The 23,725-nt window shown below is 35.4% G+C and overlaps 1 protein-coding gene across 8 annotated transcripts in view; it reads right to left on the reverse strand.

The window, feature by feature from the left end:
• The window catches only part of St7 (suppression of tumorigenicity 7), a 315,589-nt gene that overhangs the window by 92,935 nt on the left and 198,929 nt on the right, over positions 1–23,725 (reverse strand). For 6 of the 8 annotated variants that reach the window (XM_010621884.3, XM_010621885.3, XM_010621883.2 and 3 more), the window contains exons 4-8: positions 18,250–18,304; positions 17,499–17,614; positions 15,976–16,051; positions 11,881–12,035; positions 9,559–9,656 (exon numbers count right to left, since the gene is read on the reverse strand). In XM_010621884.3, the coding sequence (XP_010620186.1) occupies positions 9,559–9,656; positions 11,881–12,035; positions 15,976–16,051; positions 17,499–17,614; positions 18,250–18,304 (500 nt within the window). Of the gene's footprint in view, positions 1–9,558; positions 9,657–11,880; positions 12,036–13,868; positions 13,938–15,975; positions 16,052–17,498; positions 17,615–18,249; positions 18,305–23,725 lie in introns of all 8 variants that reach the window. The other 2 variants (XM_010621892.3, XM_010621891.2) reach the window with 1 other exon arrangement.

Here is a 23,725-nt window from a genome sequence, read left to right on the forward strand (position 1 = left end):
GGTCTGCCTCTGTCAACATGAAACTATTCTGTGTGGGGGGAGGAACACACAAGAAAAACAAAGTATCTGCATTTAGGAAGCTCCAAATCTAATTAACTTCATTTACCCTTTTAAAATTTGGCTAAATAACAACAATAATGTCTCTCTGCTCACCTAACTCTAATCTCCCTTATTGAAAGGCTCACACAAATAAGTGATGTGAGATAAAATCTTAGAATAAAGATAAAATGTGTTGAAAAGAAGTCAAGAGAAATGGAACGGAACTACATTATTTTAAAAAGTGTATGTTTTCTCGAGTAAGGGAGCTTCTACCAAAGATGCTAAGAAAATGAGCATCCCCATGAATGCTTAGTTTTCTCATGGGATAAAGATTTATTAAAGATATGTTAAAGTACAAATCAACTTTGCTCAAAGTCCTTACATGACCAGGTAGGTATGTATTTATACAAGCCAAGAAAGGAGGCTGGAAACTGCAAGTGTTAATTACCTCAGTGAGATGGAATTAGAGAAGTGAAGGGAGAATTATAACTTCCGTATTCTTGGACTTGTTTCCTTGAGCATAAATTTCCTTTGTAATTTAATAGGGTACACATGGTATTTGTGAATTAAAAGAGACAGTATTATGTAAATTTCTTAACAGACTATCAAGCACTATTCACTATGTAAGTTATTGATAATGAAAACTACAAATGCTTTCTAATTCTCACCTGAAAACCCTGTAGATGATGAAATTGCAGAAAAGATACAAGCCCAACAATGGAGTAACCAACTATAGCTTCTTCTGATTCCCTTTTATAAAGAGCCACGAGTAAGAACAGAAAAGGATGCTTCACACTTAGGCTGAAAATGGACAAAGGCACATAACACAAGCTTTTGGTTGACCTGATACACCAGTGAAATTTTAGAAAGAATGAAAGGATGTACACAGTATCTGTACATGACCAGCTACAGTGGGTTAAACTGGGTCCTCAGCATGGGTATGTTGAAATCTTAAGACTCAGGACCTATTAATGTGACCTTATTTGGTCGTTGGGTTTTTTGCAGACATAATCAAGTTAGAAAGAGGTTAACAACAACAATAAAAAAAAATCCCATATGACTAATGTCCAAACTAGAAGAGGGAAATTTGAATACATGGGTACAGATAAAGAGGGAAAATGCCCTGTGAAGACAGGGCAGAGATTGTAGTAAATCAAGTAAGGCCAAAGATTGCCAGCAATTACTAGAAGCTAGAAGAGAAAAAAAGGAAGTCTCTTTGCAAGAGACTTCACAGAGAGCGTGGCCCTGTCTTACCTTGCCACAACTTGGACTTGTGGCCTCGATTTATTGTGAGACAATATATTTCTGTTGTTTGAACCACCTAGCTTGTGGTTCTTCGTTACAACAGCTCTGTGAAATGAAACTACCTGGTGGCTCACGGATCTGATTTTAAGCTAAAATTTTAAGTAGATGAAGTTTTTCTTCACCATATCCATGCTTTGCTAAGTCTTCCCCATTGACTACTACATTTTCTATCCACTCTTTCATTGAACGTGCTGTTTTTATTTTTAAAGTTTATATTTGTTATCATAAGAAAACAAAAATATTTATTTATTTTTTACAATGGGCTTAACATTTTATTTTTTTATTTTTTATTGAGTTTATTGGTACATTCTAGGTATACAGTACAGTTACATTCATTACTGGGATCTTGTACCTTTACATGACAGGTCTTGGTTCTCATTTTTTCCCCTTGTCCCTGCCCTCCCTTCACCCCCTCCTCCTTTACCCATTTACAAACACTTTAATTCCATTTTTTCATTTTCTCACATTTTTTCCTTTTCCCTTATTCCCCTTCCCCTACTCTTCCCACTTTCCCTACACCTTTAGCCATTTTCTTCCTATTTCACATTGTTAATTATCCCATTAGGATCTTGAGTACTACTATAGTTTTTCACACCAGAGAAACTATTCAGTATTTACACAAGTGTGACTTATTTATTTCACTTAGGAGTATATCCTCAAAAATGTATCCATTTTCCTATGAAAGACTCTAATTTCTCATTCTTTATGGCTAAGTAGTATTCCATTTTATAGAAAAAACACATCTTCTTTATCCAGTTTCCAACTGATGGGCAACTGGGCTGTTTCCAAGTTTTAGCTATTACAAACTGTGCCGCTATAAACATAGGTGAGCACATATCACTGTGATATGATTCTTTTAATTCTTTTGGAAAGATACCCAGCAGAGCTATGGCTGGGTCAAATGGAATCTGTAGTCCTAGCTCTTTGAGGTATCTCCATATTGATTTCCATAGTGGTTGCACCAGTCTGCACTCCCACCAACAATGGGGAAGGGCTCCTTTCTCCCCAAAACCCCGCCAACATTTGGTATCGTGTGATTTCTTGATAGCAGCCATTATAGGAAAAGACTTTATGAACAAATCCTCAATAGCATGGGAACTAGCAGAAAGAATCAACAAGTGGGATCTCATCTTATTAAAAAGCTTCTGTACTGCAAAAGAAACCATCAATGGAATTAAGAGACAACCTACAATGTGGGGAAAAATTTTTACCAGCTGCTCCTCAGACAAAAGACTATTATCTAGAATATATAAAGAACTCAATGGGCCGGGGATTTAGCTCAGCAGTTCGGTGGCCTGCCTTGCAAGTGCAAGGACCTGAGTTCAATCCCTGGTACCAAAAAAAAAAAAAAAAAAAAACACAAAATAATCAGCCCCCCCAAATATAAAGACCCAATTCAAAAATGGGCATCTGAAATGAATAGACATTTCTCAGACAAAGAAGTAAAAACAGCAAGTAAATATATGAAAAAATGTTCCACATCAATGAAAATATTTATTATAACTCAATATTGCATAAATATTCAAAATAGATATAACATTATTGCTAACAATTTTTCTATATTTTAAGGTTTCTTCTTATTGCTAATACAAGTAGCTCTTGAGTATGATTCGGGAACCCCTGGAAGATTGCTGATATCTTCCAGGGTCCTCAGATCAAAATTATTTCCTTCCTTCCTTCCCTCCTTCCTTCCTTCCTGCCTTCTTTCTCTCTTTCTCTCTCTCTCTCTCTCTCTCTCTCTCTCTCTGTCTCTCTCTCTCTCTTTCTTCTTTCTTTTCAATGAAAGGCTTTATTTTGTACTGACTTCATATATCACCTTGATGAATTTTATTCAAAATTATTTTCATAGTATATGTTTTTCTTTTTCACTCTAATGACTATACACAGTGGCACTCCCAAAAGCCATATGTTGAGTAGGTTAAATGAGGCTAGAGATTCTGACTCTTGTTCAGCTAGACACTGAGGAGATTTGTAAAAGCACAAAAACAGTATTATTCCTTTTATTAACTTTAACAATAGCTACTGAAAGTTATTTTTCATATAAATGGCATTTGTGTTAATATGCAACATATTTTCCTTTTGAAATGTGTGTTAGCACACGTTTGTAGGACATAATGATCACATTCACTGTGGTGAACCGGTACATGTACAGAACACATCTTAATTCTTTTCTTGTCCCCTTTCCCTCCCCTCCTTCCCTCCTCCCCCATCTCTTGATCCTCTTTCCATTTGAGATACAGTTGGAATTGTTATTTTTTCAAAATTTTAAATTTCCCAGTTTTAACTTTTAAAATAGTAAATGACAATAAATAAGCCCATACATACAAAATTTAGGAGACCCTCAATAATTTTAAAGGGGTTCTGAAACCAAAATGTTTCAAAATCATTGGTCTATATCATCATTCAATTTTGATTGAAAAATGGAACCTATTATACCTAATATTTATATTTTTCCTTTTTAATGCTTCAATGTAGACAATAATGATAGGAATAGCAACAATGAATACTTACTACTCATGAAATCCTGTGCCAAGTGATTTTCATGGATTATTCCATCAAATCCCTACACCACCACTATGGGCTGAGTACTAAGCCAGCACGGCACTTTTAACACAGTAGATTCATAGGCCACCGCTCTCTCAGGAATACTTACTTGCTATGTTATCTTGAACAAGAACTTATGTCAAGGATTTTAAGGAAAATTAAGAGTTTGCATTTATAAAGTGATTAAAATAAAGTCTAGAACACATGAAACACTGTAGAAATGTTTGTCAGTAGTTAGATGGAAATGCAAACTGAGATCAAATATAGTTAGTTACTCAGGACTGACAAGGGCCACTCCCATACTTCTAGAAGTTGTGGAAACAGATGTTAGGAGAACTAAGAAAGCATGGTTCCCAAAATTAAGTGAATGAAATGTTTCAAGAAGGGCACGCAGTCAAATGGGAGGCCAGATATGGAAAGAGGGTAGTGATGCAGAAAGAGTGAAACAGGAGTGAAGAAGATGGCTCAAAGGTGTGGAAGAAAACTACAAAAAGCTGAGAAAACAGACAATGAAGTCAGGGAATCTATCGCTGACTTTCAAAGGAGCTGAAGATTTTAGAGAATCAGGCAAATAGTGACCCAGAAGTGTGTTGAAGGAGCAAGGAAGAGCACTACCCACTCCAGACCTACTCTCTTTCTCAGCTCTTCTACCAGAACCCTGCTGAAGCCTCCAAGTTCATCTATTCTTCTTGTCCATTTTATTCCATCTTAGGGAATCTCTTCTGGGCAAAACAGCCCCCAAAATAATGCTGGTCAAGCATAGGGGTGTGCTGGAGCCTTATGCCCATCTATAATGGAAGTTCTGACTACAAATGGATAAAAACCCAGTGTCTACCTGGGAACAAATGTACTCACCTCAGGATTCTCTAGACTAGTGGTTTTAATGCAGAATGGCCAGCACTACCACCACCCCCTCCCTGAGCCTGGAGACATTTAACAATGCCTGAAGGTACCTGGGGAGAGACAGGGCCAGAGATTGCTATTGGCATTTAGTAGGTAAAGACCAAAGATATTGCTAAACATTCTAAATGCACAAGACAGACTCCTCCTTGTCCTCCCAACAAATAATTACTTGACCTAGAATGTCAATAGTGCCAACGTTGAGAAACCCTGCTCTACATCAAATGACCTGGGGCAACAGGAAGTTTTAGGTTCTCTCACAGGAGAAGACTATCCCATCTATACCAATTAATCCACACTAGATCTGACAGGGCATGGTTGAGGGGCCCGACCACAGTCATCAATCTTATGAATTCCATTCCATATAGACTGAAATGGGGCCAAGTAAAATAAAGGAAAAACTTTAGGCTACAATTTAGGTAGATGTTAAAAACAGAAATGTTGTATACCAAATGTTAACTGTTACCAAATGTTAAGTCACCAAAAATGAAAATGAATACATACTTTTTTCCTTAAATTTAAGAAAGCGGAAAATTTAACTCTTTTTATTTGAATAACAAATGCCACCTTACAGTGAAGTTTCAAAGCTACTACGCCAGCGTCTGCCTACCGCCAAAAGTCTAGCAGTAAGGTACTTCCATGCTCTTGATTACAAAAGAGAGCTAACTAAAGTAAAACATCCCAGGGATTCAAAACAATTAACATGTTGCTTTAGAAAATGAGAAGCTGCTATAGTATGGTCTTTTAATTCTTTTGGGACTATAACCAGGAGACTTATAGCTGGGTCAGATGGAATTTCTAGTTTTAGTTTTTTGAGGAGTTTCCATTCTGATTTCCATAGTCATCCTATTAGTTTACATTCCATCAACAAAGTAATCCTACTATAGTGATTCACGTATCCCCATGTTTGTAACAGTACAATTCACAGTGGCTAGTCTCTGGAAACTGCCTAGATGCTCATCGATAGATAAGTGGACAAAGAAAATGTGGAGTATTCTAAAAAGAGGAATATTATTCTGGAATGAAATCGTATCATCTGCAGGAAAATGGATGGAACTTGAGACCAAAATATTAAGTGAAGTATTTCAGACATAGAAAGTTTAACATTACATGGTTTGTTTTATATGAAAAACCTAAAATATAAATGAATAAAATAAAGGAGAGATGGTAGGAAACAAAAAAGGCAGAACATTTGGAGATGGGGAAGGCTGTCAGACAAGGGGAAGGAGAAGGAGAAGGGTAAAGAGATCCAAAAGATGAATGTTCTACAGGCGTTCCAATTCCCCAGTATGAACGCCACTACTATGCATTACAAACACACAATGATAAAGAAGAAAATGAGAAGCCACAAATCTTAAAGCTAAATAACCAATGTGCATTTTCCTCATCATCATTTCACTGATGCTGTTAATATTTCATTTAAGCCACAGTAGTCTCAAACCATGGAATGTAAAAAATTATCTACAGTCATCTTCCTTCCATCCTCTCATAATATCTCACTGTCCATTATTAGGATGCTTGCAGAGATTTTTTTAATGACTCTTTTCTACATAGAAGGTGTGTGGTTCTGGCATTTCTATTTCCAATTTAAAATCTGCTTCAGTAAAATTCAAACCCATTCACACGGGGAGTGGATGGTCACGTCTTATGAAAAATCAGATCCTCCTGCCTCGATGCTTTATGAGCAGGTGGCCTGGAATCTGTTGTGCTAACTTGTTATAGGAAGTTTTACAGCAAGATGGTTTTATGTAGTTACATTAGTGAGCTCTCAGTAAAGTCTACCCTATGACTACAGTGGAGTCAAGTGGGTCAGGCTTGACCAACAACAAATGTCTCCTGCAAAGCTGGGCTCAGCTGCAGCTTAAACAGAGACAGAGGTCATCAACCTCTACTGCTGTTTGAGGTGCAAAGACTGACAGAAGCAATGTCTGAAGGAGAAGGCACTTTGAATACTTCTCTTCAAAGCACACAGTGTGTCTGACAGTATCGTTCATATGACTGTCACATTAGCAGGTCCCACATCTATGGGGTCTTCGATAAACCCAGAGAAAAGGCAACATGCATTGGTATTTTAAGAATATGACAGTTTGTTTTAGAAATGTAAGAAACATATCTATCTATATAGATATAAACATGGATAGAATATAATGTGTGCATAGTTAGATACAGAAATGTATCTACAGGTAAAGACACCACTTGATCAATTCATTCAAGAAAAGGAAATCAGTTTGAGCTCGTGGATATGCTCATTACCATGATCTGATCATTATACACTATATACGTGTATTAAAATGTCACAGTGTACCGTGTAAATATGTATTATCATTAATGAGTCAGTTAAAAATAAAATACATTTATTTTAAAAATTTAATTAAAAAAAAGAAAATCAGAATTATCTCCAAAGTGTCCATGAGGAGAACAACAAATTAATAGCTTATGATACATCAAAAGAAGGAAAAATATGGCAAACGTACTGTGACCATTAATGGTGATTTTAAACCTCACTGAATTAAAACACACCTAGCAGAGTTGTAAAGCTCACTTCTGAGTGCTGTTCTCTCTGGCACTGTTCCTCCACTCTATGTCTGGCTGCCGTGAACTGAACAGTTTTGCTCTGTCACACCCTTCTGCCATGAAGTTTCTGCCTTGCAGCCCAATCATGTTCTGAACTCTCTGAAAACATGAGCCACATTAAACCTCTGCTCTTTTATGTTGTGGGTGACAGACAGTTTGTTCCAGCAACAGGAACGCTGACCAATACACATACCTACTGTATGCCACGTGCTTTCACAGATCTCATCTAATTCTCCCCATTAATTATTATTTTAGGTATGAATCATCATCCTTGATTTATGGAAGAGTAAATGAGATGTCCATAAAAAGTAAGTAAAGTTGCCTTGCATGGCAAAGCTAGTAAAGAGCTGTGCTAAGATTCAAAGCCAGGTCTTTTGACTGCGTGCCCAGTTTTTTCTACTGCATCCTCGACTTCTCCCTAAACCTATACTTGGGTTAGGTCAATTTAAAGAATTATAAATATAAAGTCATGTAAAATTAAAAAGTAAATCAGAGTAGATACATGGTATTGAAAATAGTGATTTTAATCATATGAGATTTTTATGTAAGATACTGAAAATGGTGAGCAGAATGAAACTGATTAAAAAATAGAATTAAAATAGTCAAAATTTATTTTCCTGGACCAGGGATTGAGCTCAGTGGTTCCACAGCCTGTCTTGCAAGCACAAGGACCCGAGTTCAATCCCTAGTACTCCCCAAAAAAGTTTGTTTTCCTATTAAATTGCTTAAGCTTATAATAAATAAAATCACTAAAATATGCTTTTCCATGCATGCCTATTTCAGGCTAATTAGAGTTAAGAATAGATAATAAAACCACCACACTGTATTAAAAGTTTATATGACGAGGCTAGTTTAAGATAAATACTGTATGCTTCATAAAGCTCCCACTCTTTCAGAAACTGACAGCAGGATTTCTTTGCTATATCAGGGATGGAATTTCTGTAAGCTAAGAAGATTTGAGAGTAGCTGCATGTCTCACAGAAATCTCCTTTTCTTAAAATTACCTTTTCTGCTATAAAAAAAAAATTCTTTTAAGTTCTTCCTTCAATCAAAAGGATTTAATCCTATCTGAGCATATATCATTTTTATAATCTTCTTCCATTTATTTCTCTCATCAGATTTGAGGACTACACTGATGCTTAATGGAGTAGGCAGATCCAAGCCCGGGTCTCACTTTTGCTTTCCTATTGTACTGTAACTTTCAGAAAAAAACAGATGGACTTTGCATTGCAAGCAGAGAAAAGGTTGGCTAGGTTTACACAGTCCTGTGCTCAACTCTATGAACTCAAAGTTGAGCAAGATGTCATCTTTATCTTGCCCCTGGTTTCTCTGTTTTTATAAAGAGCAGCTATCTATGTCTTCTAAGTGAGAATACAGTGGAAGAAGGAGCACTGACAGAGGGTTTTCTAAGATTGTTTTTAAAAGAAACTGACTTATAAATACAATTCATATTGTGCCAGTTCTTTTATGAAAAGTATTTACTGCTAACAGTAACAACTAAAACATGGAAGTTCCTTAATCGGTTTTTCTTAAAACTATTGTTCTGAAGTTACACGATAACCTCCCTAAGTTCTATTTCTTTGAGAAACTCCTATTGCCTTTCTTCTTGTGTTGACTACAACTGATAAAGTACCTTGTTTCTCAAGAATCCAGGAAAATATAATCATGAAACTATAAAGATAAAATATAAGATGTGTTTTTTCCTTGCCAAAAAAAAAATAAAATCTAGGAAAATGCTTGAAATGACTATGATAGGATTAGCTCATATTACTAAAGTTGAGGGTAGCAGTTTGACCCATAATTTATTCAAACCTTCCTAATAACTCCACACAGAAAAAGTTAGCTAAAATGCTGATCTCATTATTGGTCTCCAGTGATAGCCCCAAAGGTTTATGAATGAGAACATCTATTGAGATTTTTTAATACCAGCCACCTAATAAGAGCTTTGCAAGTGTTAGCTCACTTAACTCTTAAAGCAATTCTAAGGAGTTATTGCGAGGATTGTTCTTGCTATCTCATCTCACAAATGAGGGAACTGGGGGCACAGAAGTCAAGTGACTTGCCCAAGGTCATTCATCCAGGCAGTTGGCTCCAGCCTGTTATCACCACACCGTCATCTGTTAGGCCCACTCAGTGGGTTCTACAGCGGTAAACCAGAAACGTTTCCACGGATCTCAAACACAAATTCAGACTCACGTCTCTCATCATTTTCACGGCTTCTCTGGTCCTCCCGAGTCTCCTGGCACACATTGCTAGTCTTCTTTTGATGTAGACCAAAACATTGGTATCACGTCCTAAAGGAGATGTAAAACACCAAAATGTTAAAAATCAAGAGCTTTCAGTAGAGCAGCAAGAAAAAAACACAAAGGCTCATTTTTCTTGCCCTTAATGAAAAAAATCTCAGAGTGAAGAGACTGTTTGTTTGGCTTTTCTTACTGCCAGAAGCATTGACAGCTTTGTTAATAGTAGAATGGATACAGAGTTAATTTTATTTAGATTTCCAAAGGTCAAACCATGTACCCAAATACGCAATCCATGCTTTTGAATTAGGATGCTAACATTTGCTGTTAATACAGTCTTCTGCCACAAAGTTCGGGGAAATAAATATACCCACATTGTATCCAGTGCATAATCAAGAGAATTCCACACTCTTCAAGGGTGCATGCTTTTGGTAAAGATGCACAGAGGTGAACCTCAGGTTGCATTCTGATGAACTTTTTTTGTTTTTTCATTTTTGACATTAAGTCTGGAGAAGCCTCATCTTGAACTTCTGTTTTATATTATTCTTTCCCTAACAGTAGTGACATCATAATCATCTCCAGGTCCCCAAAGCAGCCGATTTTAGATGGAAATATAACACATTCCAGATATGACAATAGAGTATGCAACAAAATGAAAAATGTGTTAGAGAAAACATTGACAAACTAGATAGGTATAACAATGGTCACTAACATGGCCCTTAAAAAGTACATTAAAAACTTATCTTAATCTTTCATTTAATTATATGTCTTCTTGGATATGTTTCCAGGTCACTGATAACATGCATATGCTTAATCCTCAATAAAATTACCATGTTTGAGAAAAATATGACACACCTGTTATAGATTAAGCATACATATAATATGTAGCTATTAAAAGATGTTAAGACCAAAGTCTGAACATTTCAAGTTTTAAACAATGAGAACAAGATGTGTGCTGAAAAACTGCCAAGTATCTACAAATGATTTTAAAGATGTGATTATATTCTTTGGGGTAGATTTAGGCAACAGGTTGAGAGGATTTAATTTTGAGAATAAGGCCAGAGATTTAGTTCAGTGGTTCTGGCGCCTGCCTTGTAAGCACAAGGACCTGAGTTCGATCCCTAGTACAAAAACAAAACAGAAAAAATTTAGAGAATAAAAAATAAAATACTTTAAGTTATATAATTTTATGTATTAATTGCCATTTAGTTAACAAAATAGAATTTACTATATACCTTCAAAATGTACTGTTATAGTTTTTTAAAAAAGCAAGATATAGATTTAACTAGAGGCCTCATTAACATATAAACTCACTGAAGAATAAAAATGAAAATCTGTATATGGATGTGCTCATGTATGCACAGAGTGTAAGACAAAGATCTTCCTGGCACCTTCACCACAGAAATTAATGCACTCAATTCCTATACCAAATCTAATATTTAATATTAAATATGAAATTTAATATTAAAATATAACTGCAAAATCCTAAATATGAAGGAGGTTTTTCATACTTTCCAAAAAGGAAGGAAGGATAAAAAAAGTGAGAGCAACGCCACCTTAAGAAAACAACCCACACTTTGGGTGGACCATGAAAACATTTTTCTCACAGAAGGACCACTGACTTCTGCTTAAATAATCAACAAAGACAAGTCAAGGGCTCAAAAAATTCCAGAAATGATTTGTCTTCTTTTTACACTGTTATCTCATAATATCACTGATTCTGTTTAGTGTACTAAAGTGAAAGGTCTCAGATTTCAAAGAGTTACCTTAAATTAAAGAAAGCTCTGTTTTACTATAAAAAATAACTAGGAACTAAAAATACTTTCTTTCTAGAAGCCAATTATCAATGTTTCTTAAATAAGAGTTAAATGCTGATACAACCACTAATATTGTATTTTGAATTTTCCTATTTCCTATTTTCTGCTGTAGAAGATTTATAAAACAAAACCTTTGTTAATAGTAAGTTAAGTCTTGTTTCTGAACTGAGACTTAAAATTATGAGAAGAAATACCTATGAATTCTGGGAAGAAAGAAGATTACTGCTAAAAGTTATTGCCTTTTATTTTTGGCATTGGGAGTCAATGGGAAGGAAAGAGAATGTTGTGAACATAATAATGAGGTTGTATACCACGTGCTCTTGCACAAAGGAGAAAAAGTATTAAAAACCAAGAAAAGCAAAAGCCAAGAGAATCAAATTTTGAAGTAGATTTAAAATTCGCTGTGCTTATTCATTTTACAACTCGGATTTCCCAACACATCAAACTGGAGGAAATCTTACTGTGTTGGGCTTCGTACTGGGATCCATGATGCTGCAGCTGCTGAGAACGCCGGTAACATCCATCTCCGGCCTTCAGGGCCTGCTTAAACAGTTTTTCTGCTTCAGCAATGGTTGTTGCTTCCTCTTCAGCCAACAGAATGTAAGCAGTTGCACACCTGTCCGTTCAGATAATAGCCATTATCAATTAAAAATCCAAGAGCATGATAATAGAGTATAGGAGCTCATGCAGAAGGGCGAGGGGTTACGCCAACATGCAGAGTGGCCAACTGGTTCATGCACCCATTTGCAGCTGTTGACACAAAATAATGGTACAGAAGAAATGTCTATGTGTTAGCTTGGGAAGTAGGATATGTAATGTTTAGGGTGTGGGCTCACATCTGGAATCAGCCCCTAATTAGTGTGTCACTTTGTGCAAGTTATTACTCTGCCTCCCAGATATAGAACAACATGTAATTTATCTGCTCACGGTCTGTTGTGAAGGTTAAGCAGGGTGATGCATGTGAATTGCTCAGTACAGTAGCCAGCATGCAGTATATGTTCAATAATCAGTCAATAATGGAAATGGTAAGAGCTGTTATTAAATGTCTCCTTCCAACAAAGTCAGAGGTTCACATATTTTTACTTTCATTTACTAAACACAAATTCTCTTCCATCTAAGAATTTCTTCAGTGTGATAAATTCATTAAATCAAGTTACTCATTTTTAAAAAACTGCTTCAACATCTCAGAGCAGCACTGACTTTCTGCTTCGGAGAACACTAGAAGAACCTACGGGTACTGATGTTTCACTCAGCCACAGTAGTTAGGGAGAGTTAAATCTTATTATGCCTTTGACAACAAGCTACCATTTGTTGCTTAGTATATTAAGCACTGTACCAGGCACTTAACGCATATCATCTCACATAATCCTTTCTTACACTCTAAGATAGGACACCAAAAAGGATATACAGTTAACAAAAGAACCAAGGAAACTCTGGAAAATTTAAGCCTTCCAATCATATGAAGAACAACCCACTGCTAATGAAAGGGAGAGTAAGGCCAAAACAGACCACAGGGTTCTAATCTGACCCACCCTTTACTTTCCTTCTTCTTCATTGCCTCTCTGTGGCCATTTCCCTACTTATCTCCATGTCACCACAAGAGAGAAAATAAACAGAAAATAAACCCAAATGTTATTATTCATGAACTATAATAGCCAGCTAGAATAAGCAGCCTGAACTTAACAGATAATGTGAGATTTGGGGTCACTAGTTAATCTTAACCTTAAGGAGGGGTATTATAAGTTCTTTGGCCAATCCCTCTTAAGAAGGAACCAGAAATGGTTTCAAACTGAATGTAGTGAGGTAGCAAAAAAATGCCCAGAAAAAAAGCTGAAAAAACAGTTACTATGAAGGGCAGTATATATGCCTTGGAAAAGAACAGTAATGATGCAGAAACTGTCTATAGTGATTTGCTGGAGAAAATAACTGGGCTAAGCATCTGAAGAAATACTTAAGGCTTCAGATGCCTGCATATAAATATGGGCCAAGGGTAACGATGTGAAAACTGAGATTACAATACTGAGTAGTAGTTACAGTATCCAACGAACTAGCTATAAGACTGCAGTTGGTAGGGTGGGAACTCAAGAATGGTTAGGCTTGCTTACTTGCTTTACTTATTTATATTTCAAACAGTATTCTTAGGAGGAGAGGCAGAGTAGCACTACTGGCCAAGAAACAAACATCCATGTGGAAACTCATGAGTCTGGGGTAGAAACATGCTAAGAGCTTGTGAGTGAAGGAAATAGAAGAGAGCAATAGAAGTGCCAATGGTTGGGGATTACAGAACAGACTGCTCAGCTCGATGGAAGATATAGATGATGCATCCTTGGCACAACACAATACACATACAGAAGCAAGAAAATGTGATGATGTGGGTGTCAACCATCCAGGTATCTGCTAGAAGTCTCACTTGGTTAGAAGTAGGGCACCCAACAGGTTCTTGACTTACTTTGGTAACAATTTTATCTCCCAGATGGTAGAGGAAGCAATTAGGGGAACTTCAACTCTGGACCTAATTCTGACCAAGAAGAAAAAAATAGTTGGTGAAATGAAAATTGGTAGGAACATTCAGAGAGGGTTACTATGTCATTTTGGAATTTAAGGTAATTGAAGAGGGGGAGGTGGGCTTCAAAATATTCAAAGGAAAGAAGTATGATTCAGTGGTATGAGACTCAAAAGGAAAAATGGTTTAAGAGCATCGAGCAGCTTCCAAATGTCCAACTGAAACTGCAAACACAAACTATTCTTTGGGAAGAAAAGCAAGGTGGGCTTGAGTAACCAAAATGGCTTCACAGAGATCTCTCACTGGTCAGATTTTTGAAGGACATATAAAAAAAGATGGAAAGAGTAGATGTTATTAAAGAATTAAGAAAGTAGAAAGAATTTATAAGAAGAGCTAAAATAGCAAATTACCTGAGACTTGAAAAGAAAAAAGATTCCCCCCAAAACAGACCCACTAATGACAGCTACTCCATGTTTATGAGTTCTGTTTAAGGCCCTACAACACTCTCATTTCTCCAAAACCACAAAAGCAAATAAGCAAAAAGGCAAATAAAACACAATACCAAATCAAGGAAAGTTTATGGTTAACAGTGGTAGAAAATAAAAACAAAGAAAAACTCCCTCACTTCTATCTTGTTCCTGACCTCTTATCAAGAAGGATTGTCAGACTGAAAAGGAGAAAAGAAATTAAACTCTGAAATAGTAAAAAGATAAGACAGTAAACAACTGATCCATTCTAAATGACTTACTTTACTGGGATGGGCAAAACCCAGAAAACCAAAAGACCGTGTGGGCAGGTCATCGAATTGCTCACTACGGATAGCTGAGGAATTACAAAGAATGAAAAGAAGATGAAAAGACAAACACGGTATACATTTTTAGAAAAGGGAAGACAGCTGACTTATAAAACTGCAGAAGAGTGATTTAGAAAGATAGTCTAATGGATTGTTAAAAAGGATGGTCTCCAAGCATGTAAAAAAGAAAGTAATAACCACCTGTTGCCAGCTTTGATTTGCTAAGAATGCATAAGTCAGGTTGTGCTACTTTCATTTTCTCTAGTAGATTATTATAAATTAAGGATCCATAGCTACCACTTGCATTGTTAGGGTCAAAATGGAGAAACAGACTGAATCACATTGTAACTAGGTAGTTTAGGAGTTGGTTGAATAATAATACCAAAGAATGGTGATGCGTGAACTTGTACTGTAGTATCTGTATACAGGGTTCTATCTATAGACCTGATCCTGTTCTTACAAACATGGATGACAATACAGAAGGCAGGCATATCAAATTTGTAGATAACAAGAAGGTAGAAAGAAATCATACAGACCAACTTGTTATAATGGTAGGATTTCCAACTCTCAAGTGATTTTTTTTCTAAGATCTCTGGAGAATATTCTGTAACCATCTTCAGAAAAAAAATCATAAAATAGTTTAACAATGACCACTTGGAAGAACTGTGTTGAGGTGATTCAAGCGCCAGATGGGTGGTTGAGCTAAATGACCTTTAAGGTCTCTGCCAATCCTAAGTTTTTATGACTCTAACTTTAAGAATCTTTCTCATATTCTGAGATCTCCAGAAGACACTTCCCAACCTTCCTTAGTAACCCATGGAATGTTTAACAACACTAAGGACAACATTTCCTCTTATCTTTGTCTTGATCTTAAAATGTTTTAAAAATATTTTTCACCTCATATCTTTATTATGTTTCCCCAACTAACAGAAGTTTTCTCTAGAAAACATGACGGTACACATGATCTTTCTACATCTGGAAGAATTTCCCCATCACAATATTTTAGATATGTAAAAAATTATATTTACTTTATGTCCTCACAATATTCCAGAGATAGCCCTTAAAGGATTTCATTTAAGGTCACAGTAAAGACACTGAAATGACTAAAACCACCACTACAAGAAAATTTTATAAAATATACCCCCTAAATCACCCCCAGTTCGAATGAATAGTTCAATATAAGTATCCCATCAATAGCAACTGAATATACTCAGCAAAAGATGAGATTCCCTTTTCAAGATTTGTCCTCTTCTCACTTACTCATTTATCTCCAAGGCTTCATGAGCTGCAGAAATCCTAGCTTGAGGGTTTCTTTCTCTCCAAGCTTTCTGCATTACTATTTTAGAAAAAGAGAAAAAAGCAAGTCAATTGGTACATATAATTAGGAAGGCCCAACAGATTCATTAACAGCTTGCAGCTAGAAGTACAAGAAACTATTTCATTACTAAGAGGGTAAGTGTAAATCTCCAAAGAAAAGGCTGTCTGAGAGAGATTTTATTTCTATTACACATTAGCATCATTTGTTATTAGAAAACATACATTATTTTAAACATTCTGAAATGACATTGCTACTAATTTTTTTTTGTTTAAACACAACACAGCTTCTACTATTCATTTTCCCAAGTACATCCTGGCTATGGGCTCTGGATATTAGAATATTTTGGAATGATTTGAAGGATTATGATTTGGGTCAATAAAAGGTGCTTTAGATTTCTGTTTCACATATATATATATGTTTCTCAAATCTGCCTGCAAATCAGAGCATTTTGTGAATATACTGTAAAAAGTTCAATGGTTGGTAATATTTACTATACTATGATGTTCTGACATGATAAAAAGTACCTTTTTTTTAAAAAAGCAACAATTTTCTTAATTTGCTTCAAGAATTTTACTGTATTTTGTAAGTCAGTTTCTTAAGAGCATGTAGAACTTCCTCCCCTTGCCCCACCATTAAGTTTATTGGTCCATTTAAAGCAAACAATACAGTTACATTTATCAATGGGATCTTGTACCTTTACATGATATGTCTTGGTTTTTATTTTTTCCCTTCACCCCCTTCACCCTTCCCTATTTACCAAAACTTTGTTTCCATTTTTCTCACATTTTTTTCTTTTCCCTTCTTTCCTTTCTCCTCCCCTTCCCACTTCCCCTTTAGCCAGCTTCTATTTCATACTATCAATTATACCATTTTAGAACTTCCTTTTTTAAAAGATTTTTTTCACCTATTTAAGTTTAATAACATAAAACATACCAGTAGAATTATTTGGAAATTGAGCAGTAAAAAATGTATACTAAACAAAATCTTCCCTAGGATGGAAAACACACATGGACTCCAGTAGCCAAAGCCATGCTCCCATTTAATGATAGTAAACTTATAAACAGACATACACGTCACCAAAATATAGTATATTCCTTAATCATCTGGATTCAGTGAATCCTAATTAGAAAATCATCAAGGAAATAAGACTCTTCATTCCATTTCAACTATGAATTTAATTAGCTTCATGCCAGACTTGTCTTCAAAATAAACCAACACTACTTTGAAGTATTGCTTTAAGTCATGCTCTAAATTAAAATGATCTCCACTTCTATACGGATACTTCACTGTTTATAATACTTAAATACTTCAATAGTTAAGTGTTAGAATTCTGGGTTCTACCAGTCAATCAGCAAGTTACTATTTTGTGCAGTGGGTTTAAATAGGGCAGATATTCTGAAAGCAGTAAACTTAAGGCAAGCTAAAAAATCCTCCCATCCAGCCTTGTCTGAAGGATTTTCCATACTTGCATCTGCAGGACGCAAATGGTCCGAGTCACAAGTAAAGAATGTCTGGTGGTCCTGGGCAGAGAGATTCATGTCATAGTAAGTCAGAGGCTCTCGTCCTGTCACCCAAGTATATCTGTAAAGGAAAATGATGGTCAAACAATTTTGAGAGATACACTAAATGCAATACATTGAACAGTAAGCTGCAGATGAGTTAAAATATAAACCCTGAACTGACAACTAAAGTTAGGAATAAAAATAACTTTTTTAATCATCCTGTTCTACTTTAGGAATTATATACAGGAAAGAAATAAACACTTTCCCCAACATTTTTGCCATAAAATTTTACTAACTCTCAGTGACAGAAAACCTTCCCTAATTAGGATTATGAGTGACATTTTCCAAAATCTATGAAAATCCTAATCTGCCTAAGTACTTCACTAAATTAAATGTTAACTTCTCTGGCAAATTTATAATCATGTTCCAGGTAAGTTTCAAAATGCTTTCATTGCATGATATATATTTAAAAGAATAATTATAGCAGAAAAATTCTAAAAACTATGCATTTCTATACATTATCCAAAGTCTAATGTTAGGTCACTCATAAAACAGAAGAATCAAAATATTTGAGGATAGTATTCAGTAGTATTAAAAAAAATAGAAGCACTAATACTGCTATATGACCCCTAAATGAACCAGCAAAAGTATTTGCTGCTGTCTGGTGCTTTCTGAACTAGATCCATTTGTTTCCCAAGCTGTTAAAATGCTTACCGATTATATTCAGCACCCCTAAATAAATTTAGTGGATTTCGCCATACTTTGCATTCTGCAACAAAGAGAAATATGGAAATGTAACACATAAGTTCCGTGACATTACAACTAATTACTTCAGCAAAGTACTCTTCCTGGGATTTGATAAGATAGTTCTGTTCTCTATTCTTAACATAGGAAACAACATAGAAAAACTTACTGATAAATCAGAAAATGTGGCTTAGGCACTAGGACTTTGGAAAATTTTGCCTTCTCTCTCTGGGGCCAAATGTCCTCATAACTAAATGAAAGTACGTGGCAAAATCAGCTTGTTCATAACTTCTATAGTTATTTCTGATCTGAACAGATTCTATTAATTTATTTATAAAATTATAGGTAAAAGCTGCAGGCAGAAGTGAAGCTTCTATTATATCTTATAATAACATCATACCTGACAAAGTAAACTTAATTCTACAATATAATACACAGAGCTGTAGACTCTTAATTAAGGACTATACTACTTCCGATTTGGGGATAATTCACTAGATTATTTTTGGCTTGCTGGAAAAAGGTAATAAAAAATTATCACTATTTTAGGTTGAAACACCATGAAAATAAATTATCTGAAAGCGTTTTAACATTTACGTATAAAGACACACATACTAATCATCATACCAATATCATGTTAGATACTAATCAATTGTGCTTCTTTTATAATACAAGGACCGTAGAAACTTAGAAAAATAGGACTTTAACTTAGAAAAGTCAGTCTATAGCATTGAGGTTGTTCCTGCAAGTATTTGTCTAATAAGCTAATTTCTTTTAAAGCACCCTATGATTAAGACTTTCTGCTGATTCACAATACTAGATTTCCCTGGATGAATATAGTTTTATTAGAAAATAAAATCAGTGAACCCTAGTCAAAACATTATGTATATAACCAGCCAAAAACACTTAACTATACAGACACACATACACAAATTATTACAAAATTCAAGGATATTAAAGGCCATGTGATGATTCATTAGGGTTTTATCCTGTCCTGTATATCTAATGCCCATCCTTCCACCCACCTACCCATCCACCCATCGCTCCAATATGCATGAACTGAGTATACAGTGGAGGAAACAACTAAGCCATCAATCATAATACAGTGTGGTAACAGAGAACATAAAGCAATGTGAGAATGTTGTATATAATCTCAGTAAATATTTGTTAAAATAGTGAAAGAAGGAATACATGTTTTCATTTAAAGAAGATGCCAAATAAGGGAATCTTTAAATTAGGGCAGAATTTGGCTTCAATTTACTCAATGTTTATATAATAATAGCCCTAAAAATTTTTGTTGTTAGCTTAACCTGTCATAGGGAATTATTTTTGCTCACTTAGTGCAGCATCTCTGAATTCACTTTTAAGAAACTGAGGCTGAAGAGGTGTCACTTCATCTGGCACTGATTAGGAAATTATGTTTCCCCTCAATATTTACTTTTTCTGCAAACACAAAGCCCCTTAGAAGGATCAGAAACACCCTGACTCTAGATCTTGGCTTTAGGCACACTTGAGGCCAAATAACCACAACTGCTGCCTTTTTGGCTGTTAGGATTTTTTGGACTTCACCACTGCTAACTCTTCCTTGAAATACTCTTTCAAGATTTAAAGTGCTCTTCTTAAAAGCTCACTGGTGTTTCCAGTTTCACACTTAGTATATAATAACTATGCACACAGACTCTTGCACAAGGATGCACATAGTATAATTGTTTACAATAAATCAGAGACATCTGGGGGAAATGCCTCCTCCTCTACTGAATTTAACATGAAAGATTTAACAAAAAGATTATGGCAAATACTTTTAACTCCAACAATTGCATTATTATACAGAGTGGAAAAATAAGCACTGTCCATGCATGAATTGACAAATTAGAAAAAAGTTACCTTCAATTAAAATTTAAACTCTATTATATATTAAATTAAAGTATTTCTAAACAAAATAACTCTAAAGAAAAATACTGTGTATATGCATTTACTAGTAGTGCCCCACAAAGGAAAGAAATTTTATTTAGGGAGTACCATAAAACAGCCAGCAGGGGGTGTAGCAAACGTGAAATAATGCTTTTATGACTTCTCTTAGAGAATTGAATTTAAAAAAAAACTTTAACATTGGTGTCATATACGTATTATGTATTCAGTTTTTTTACTATTCTTGGAACTTAGAAATAAAGATTTAAGTAACTATTACAGATGTAAACTGATCAAAGTAAAAAAATGTGATAAAGAGGTACAGAAGAAATATCTTAATAAATTGTATCCTTTACCTAGATGATGTGGGACAGGTTATTTTCCTTTTAGAAACAAGCAGTCTAGAGATCATGCATAAAAACACATCAAAGTTTTATTTTAAATTAGGTCATAGCTATATTAATGTCTTTTTTGCTGTTTTCTTCCACAATCCTATCTTTACTAAAAAAACAAAACAACAACAACTAAAAAACCACTTGTACTCAGAAACCACTCTATGGAACAAATCCCAGAAGTGTCAGACTTCCTGATATGGACAAAGAGTATAAATGCCAAAACCTTAGAATATGAAGATTTGAGAGAAGAAATTAAAATCAGGTCTCTCAGTTTTTGCATATGAGGTCCCATTTCTCATGTGTACTTTTGGAGAATAAATTTATTTCAAGTCAGATTTAAAATTCTATATTAACAATAATTTTAGTGCTTTTAAGAAGCACTAAAAGTTGAGTGGGACACCATCAAGAGCTTGCTAATACTGTTGGTGTAGTGATAAAGAAGCCCGTGACAGGACATACTTTCTATGGCTCTATTCGTAGCAGTCCAGAGGTACAGTCTCCACCCACAACTACAGTCAAGAGACATTCTGACCTCAGCAAGCATATAAAAATATAATTCAGGAGAAATGGAGGCAGCCAACATTGAAATAGCACTTGATCCGTTCCCAGTGTCTACAGAACAAACCTGTTCCTTTGCCATCATGGGATCCTTACAAGATCTGGGTGTGAAACAGCATAAAAACTAATGCTTACACCATTAAGAACTTCTAAGAGTGAGCTCCAATCCCTTTTGCTGCTCTCCCTCTTATCCACGCCTCCTAAAACTTTCTATAGCAATCATCCTTGTTTTATGCCTTTTCATATTCAGCCATCCCTCAAAAATGCCCATTCTATCACTCATAGGAGTGTGTGGTTCAAACACACGTTAAGTGTTTTTTATGAGTCAATCCCTGCTCTAGGCTCTAGTTTACAGAAACAGATAAAGCTTATGACTTAAAGGTAGGCACAACCTTCAAAGAAAGTGAGAAGGGTAATGAGACTCTGCAGCATTCACCTGAAGAACTGTATAGAAGGCACCACAGACTTTTCCTTTTGTTGAAGTGCTCAAAGAAAACTAGAACTCAATTTTCAGAAAAGCCAAAGGGCTGTAACATCACAGGACTTTTAGTCACGTGGAAAAAAAAATATTATTCTACATCTTGCTTAATTCAGTCTGAAACATTTTCTCTCTGAATTTTTTGAAAAAGATAATCCCTATTCCTGGGAACTCCAAAATATATAAATTACCTATCATAATCTAGGAAGCTTTTGTACACTAGAAAGTTACCATCTCTTCCTAAAACTTTAAAACTGAAAGCAACATTATAAACAGTAGAAGCAACTTTTGTCACAGTTATAAGCTTAATTTTCATTTATCTTTTCTACAAAAGTGCTTGAAGTTCAAGTCATCTACATCCCTTACATAAATGAGCAAAATGCACATATTACATAATTTTTATAAAAATAAAAAGGAAAGTATAGAAAGAAAGATAATCTCCCCAAGGTCCACAGTAAAGATTAAGGCTTGGTGTCCAGACTTCCCAACTCTCAACTACTGTATACAACAAATCTGTTAACCTATAACATCACATTTGAAAATCCTATGACTGCAATTCAATTTTTTTCTAGAGGAACAGTTTTGAAAACTCCTCTGGGAAATGTGAGACACTTTTAAATACTTTCATTTTAAGATATGACAGCAAAAGCCCTAGCTAAAGTTTCACTGGATGTATTACAACAATCAGATTAACTCCAATAAAATCAATTTCTCATATGTGATTGTGTCTATATTTATTAGCTCTGCTATTTCAGAAATAAACACTGTACTCAATCCTCTGCATAATACAGATGAACTCTAAACAAGCATTAAGAGTAAAATTAGCACATGGGTATGGTGGTGCACCCCTACAATCACAGCTACTCGGCAAACTGGGGCAGAGGTGCAGCGTGGGAACTTATCAAGAGTTTGTCTCAAAATAAAAAATAAAAGGGCAGAGATGTATCTCGGTGCATTTGCCTAGTTTCAGTCCCTGGGTTCAATCCCCAACCAGGGGAGGGAAGGGAAAGGGAGAGGGAAAGCGAGAAAGAGACAACTGATTCACAGCACTGGGATAAATGATCACATACAAAGTACAAAGTAATGATAGCTTTCATTTTAACAAATGTTACTGCTTACAAATTCTTCTATGAAGAGTTTTAAGACCATTTTTTAAATGAGTTTATTGGTACAATCTAGGTACACAGTACAGTTACATTCATCATTGGGATCTTGTACCTTTACATGACAGGTCTTGGTTTTCATTTTTCCCCTTGTCCCTGCCCTCCCTTCACCCCTCCTCCCCTCCCCCTTACAAACACTTTATTTCCATTTTTTCATTTTCTCATAATTTTTCTTTTCCCTTATTACCTTCCCCCTACCCTTCCCACTTCCCCTACACCTTTAGCCCTTTTCTTCCTATTTCACATTGTCAGTTATCTCATTAGGATCTGATGTACTATTACAGTTTTCACACCAGAGAAACTACTCGGTATTTACACATGTGTGACTTATTTAACATCATTTTTATTGAAATGATTTATATTAGGTAGCATACTATTGTCTTCAAGAATACTGCCAAGATAGTTGTCTTTAATTACATCTGTCCTATATTTCTCACTGGTCATTTCTGACTTCAATCAACTCTACAAATAATGTAGAAATCATAAAATATTAAATAAATGTTCACCAGAATCTGAAACTATTTTGGGCTTTTTCCATTTTACTAGAGATCTAAACTGGCTTTAGAGACTATGAAGAAGGTCAGGAGAGGGTCACAAACTGAGAATGTTACTGAACTCTGAGAATTCCCTTCCTCAAGACAGGGAGAAGTTGGTCACATTTTAAATTCCTCTGGATCAGTATAGTTCATCAGCTGCACTGAATTAAGAAATGGCATTGAGAAACATGGTGAAGTGATAAAATACAGCAGCAAAGTTTATCAGAAACTATATATTAGGAAGAAAACAGCAGTTTAGCTCACAAATGAAAAAATGCAAGTAAAAGTTTCCCAAATGTTAACTTCCACTGCAGAAGCTGAAGCAGGGCTACAGTAAGAAACTGTAATTAACCACTGGCCCACAGACAACGGCGGCTGCAAATTTTGAGCAAGTCTGTATTCAGATCACTT

The sequence above is a fragment of the Fukomys damarensis genome, unplaced genomic scaffold, assembly GCF_012274545.1.
Source record: "Fukomys damarensis isolate Sample0158 unplaced genomic scaffold, DMR_v1.0_HiC HiC_scaffold_4, whole genome shotgun sequence".
Classification (NCBI taxonomy): Eukaryota; Metazoa; Chordata; class Mammalia; order Rodentia; family Bathyergidae; genus Fukomys; species Fukomys damarensis.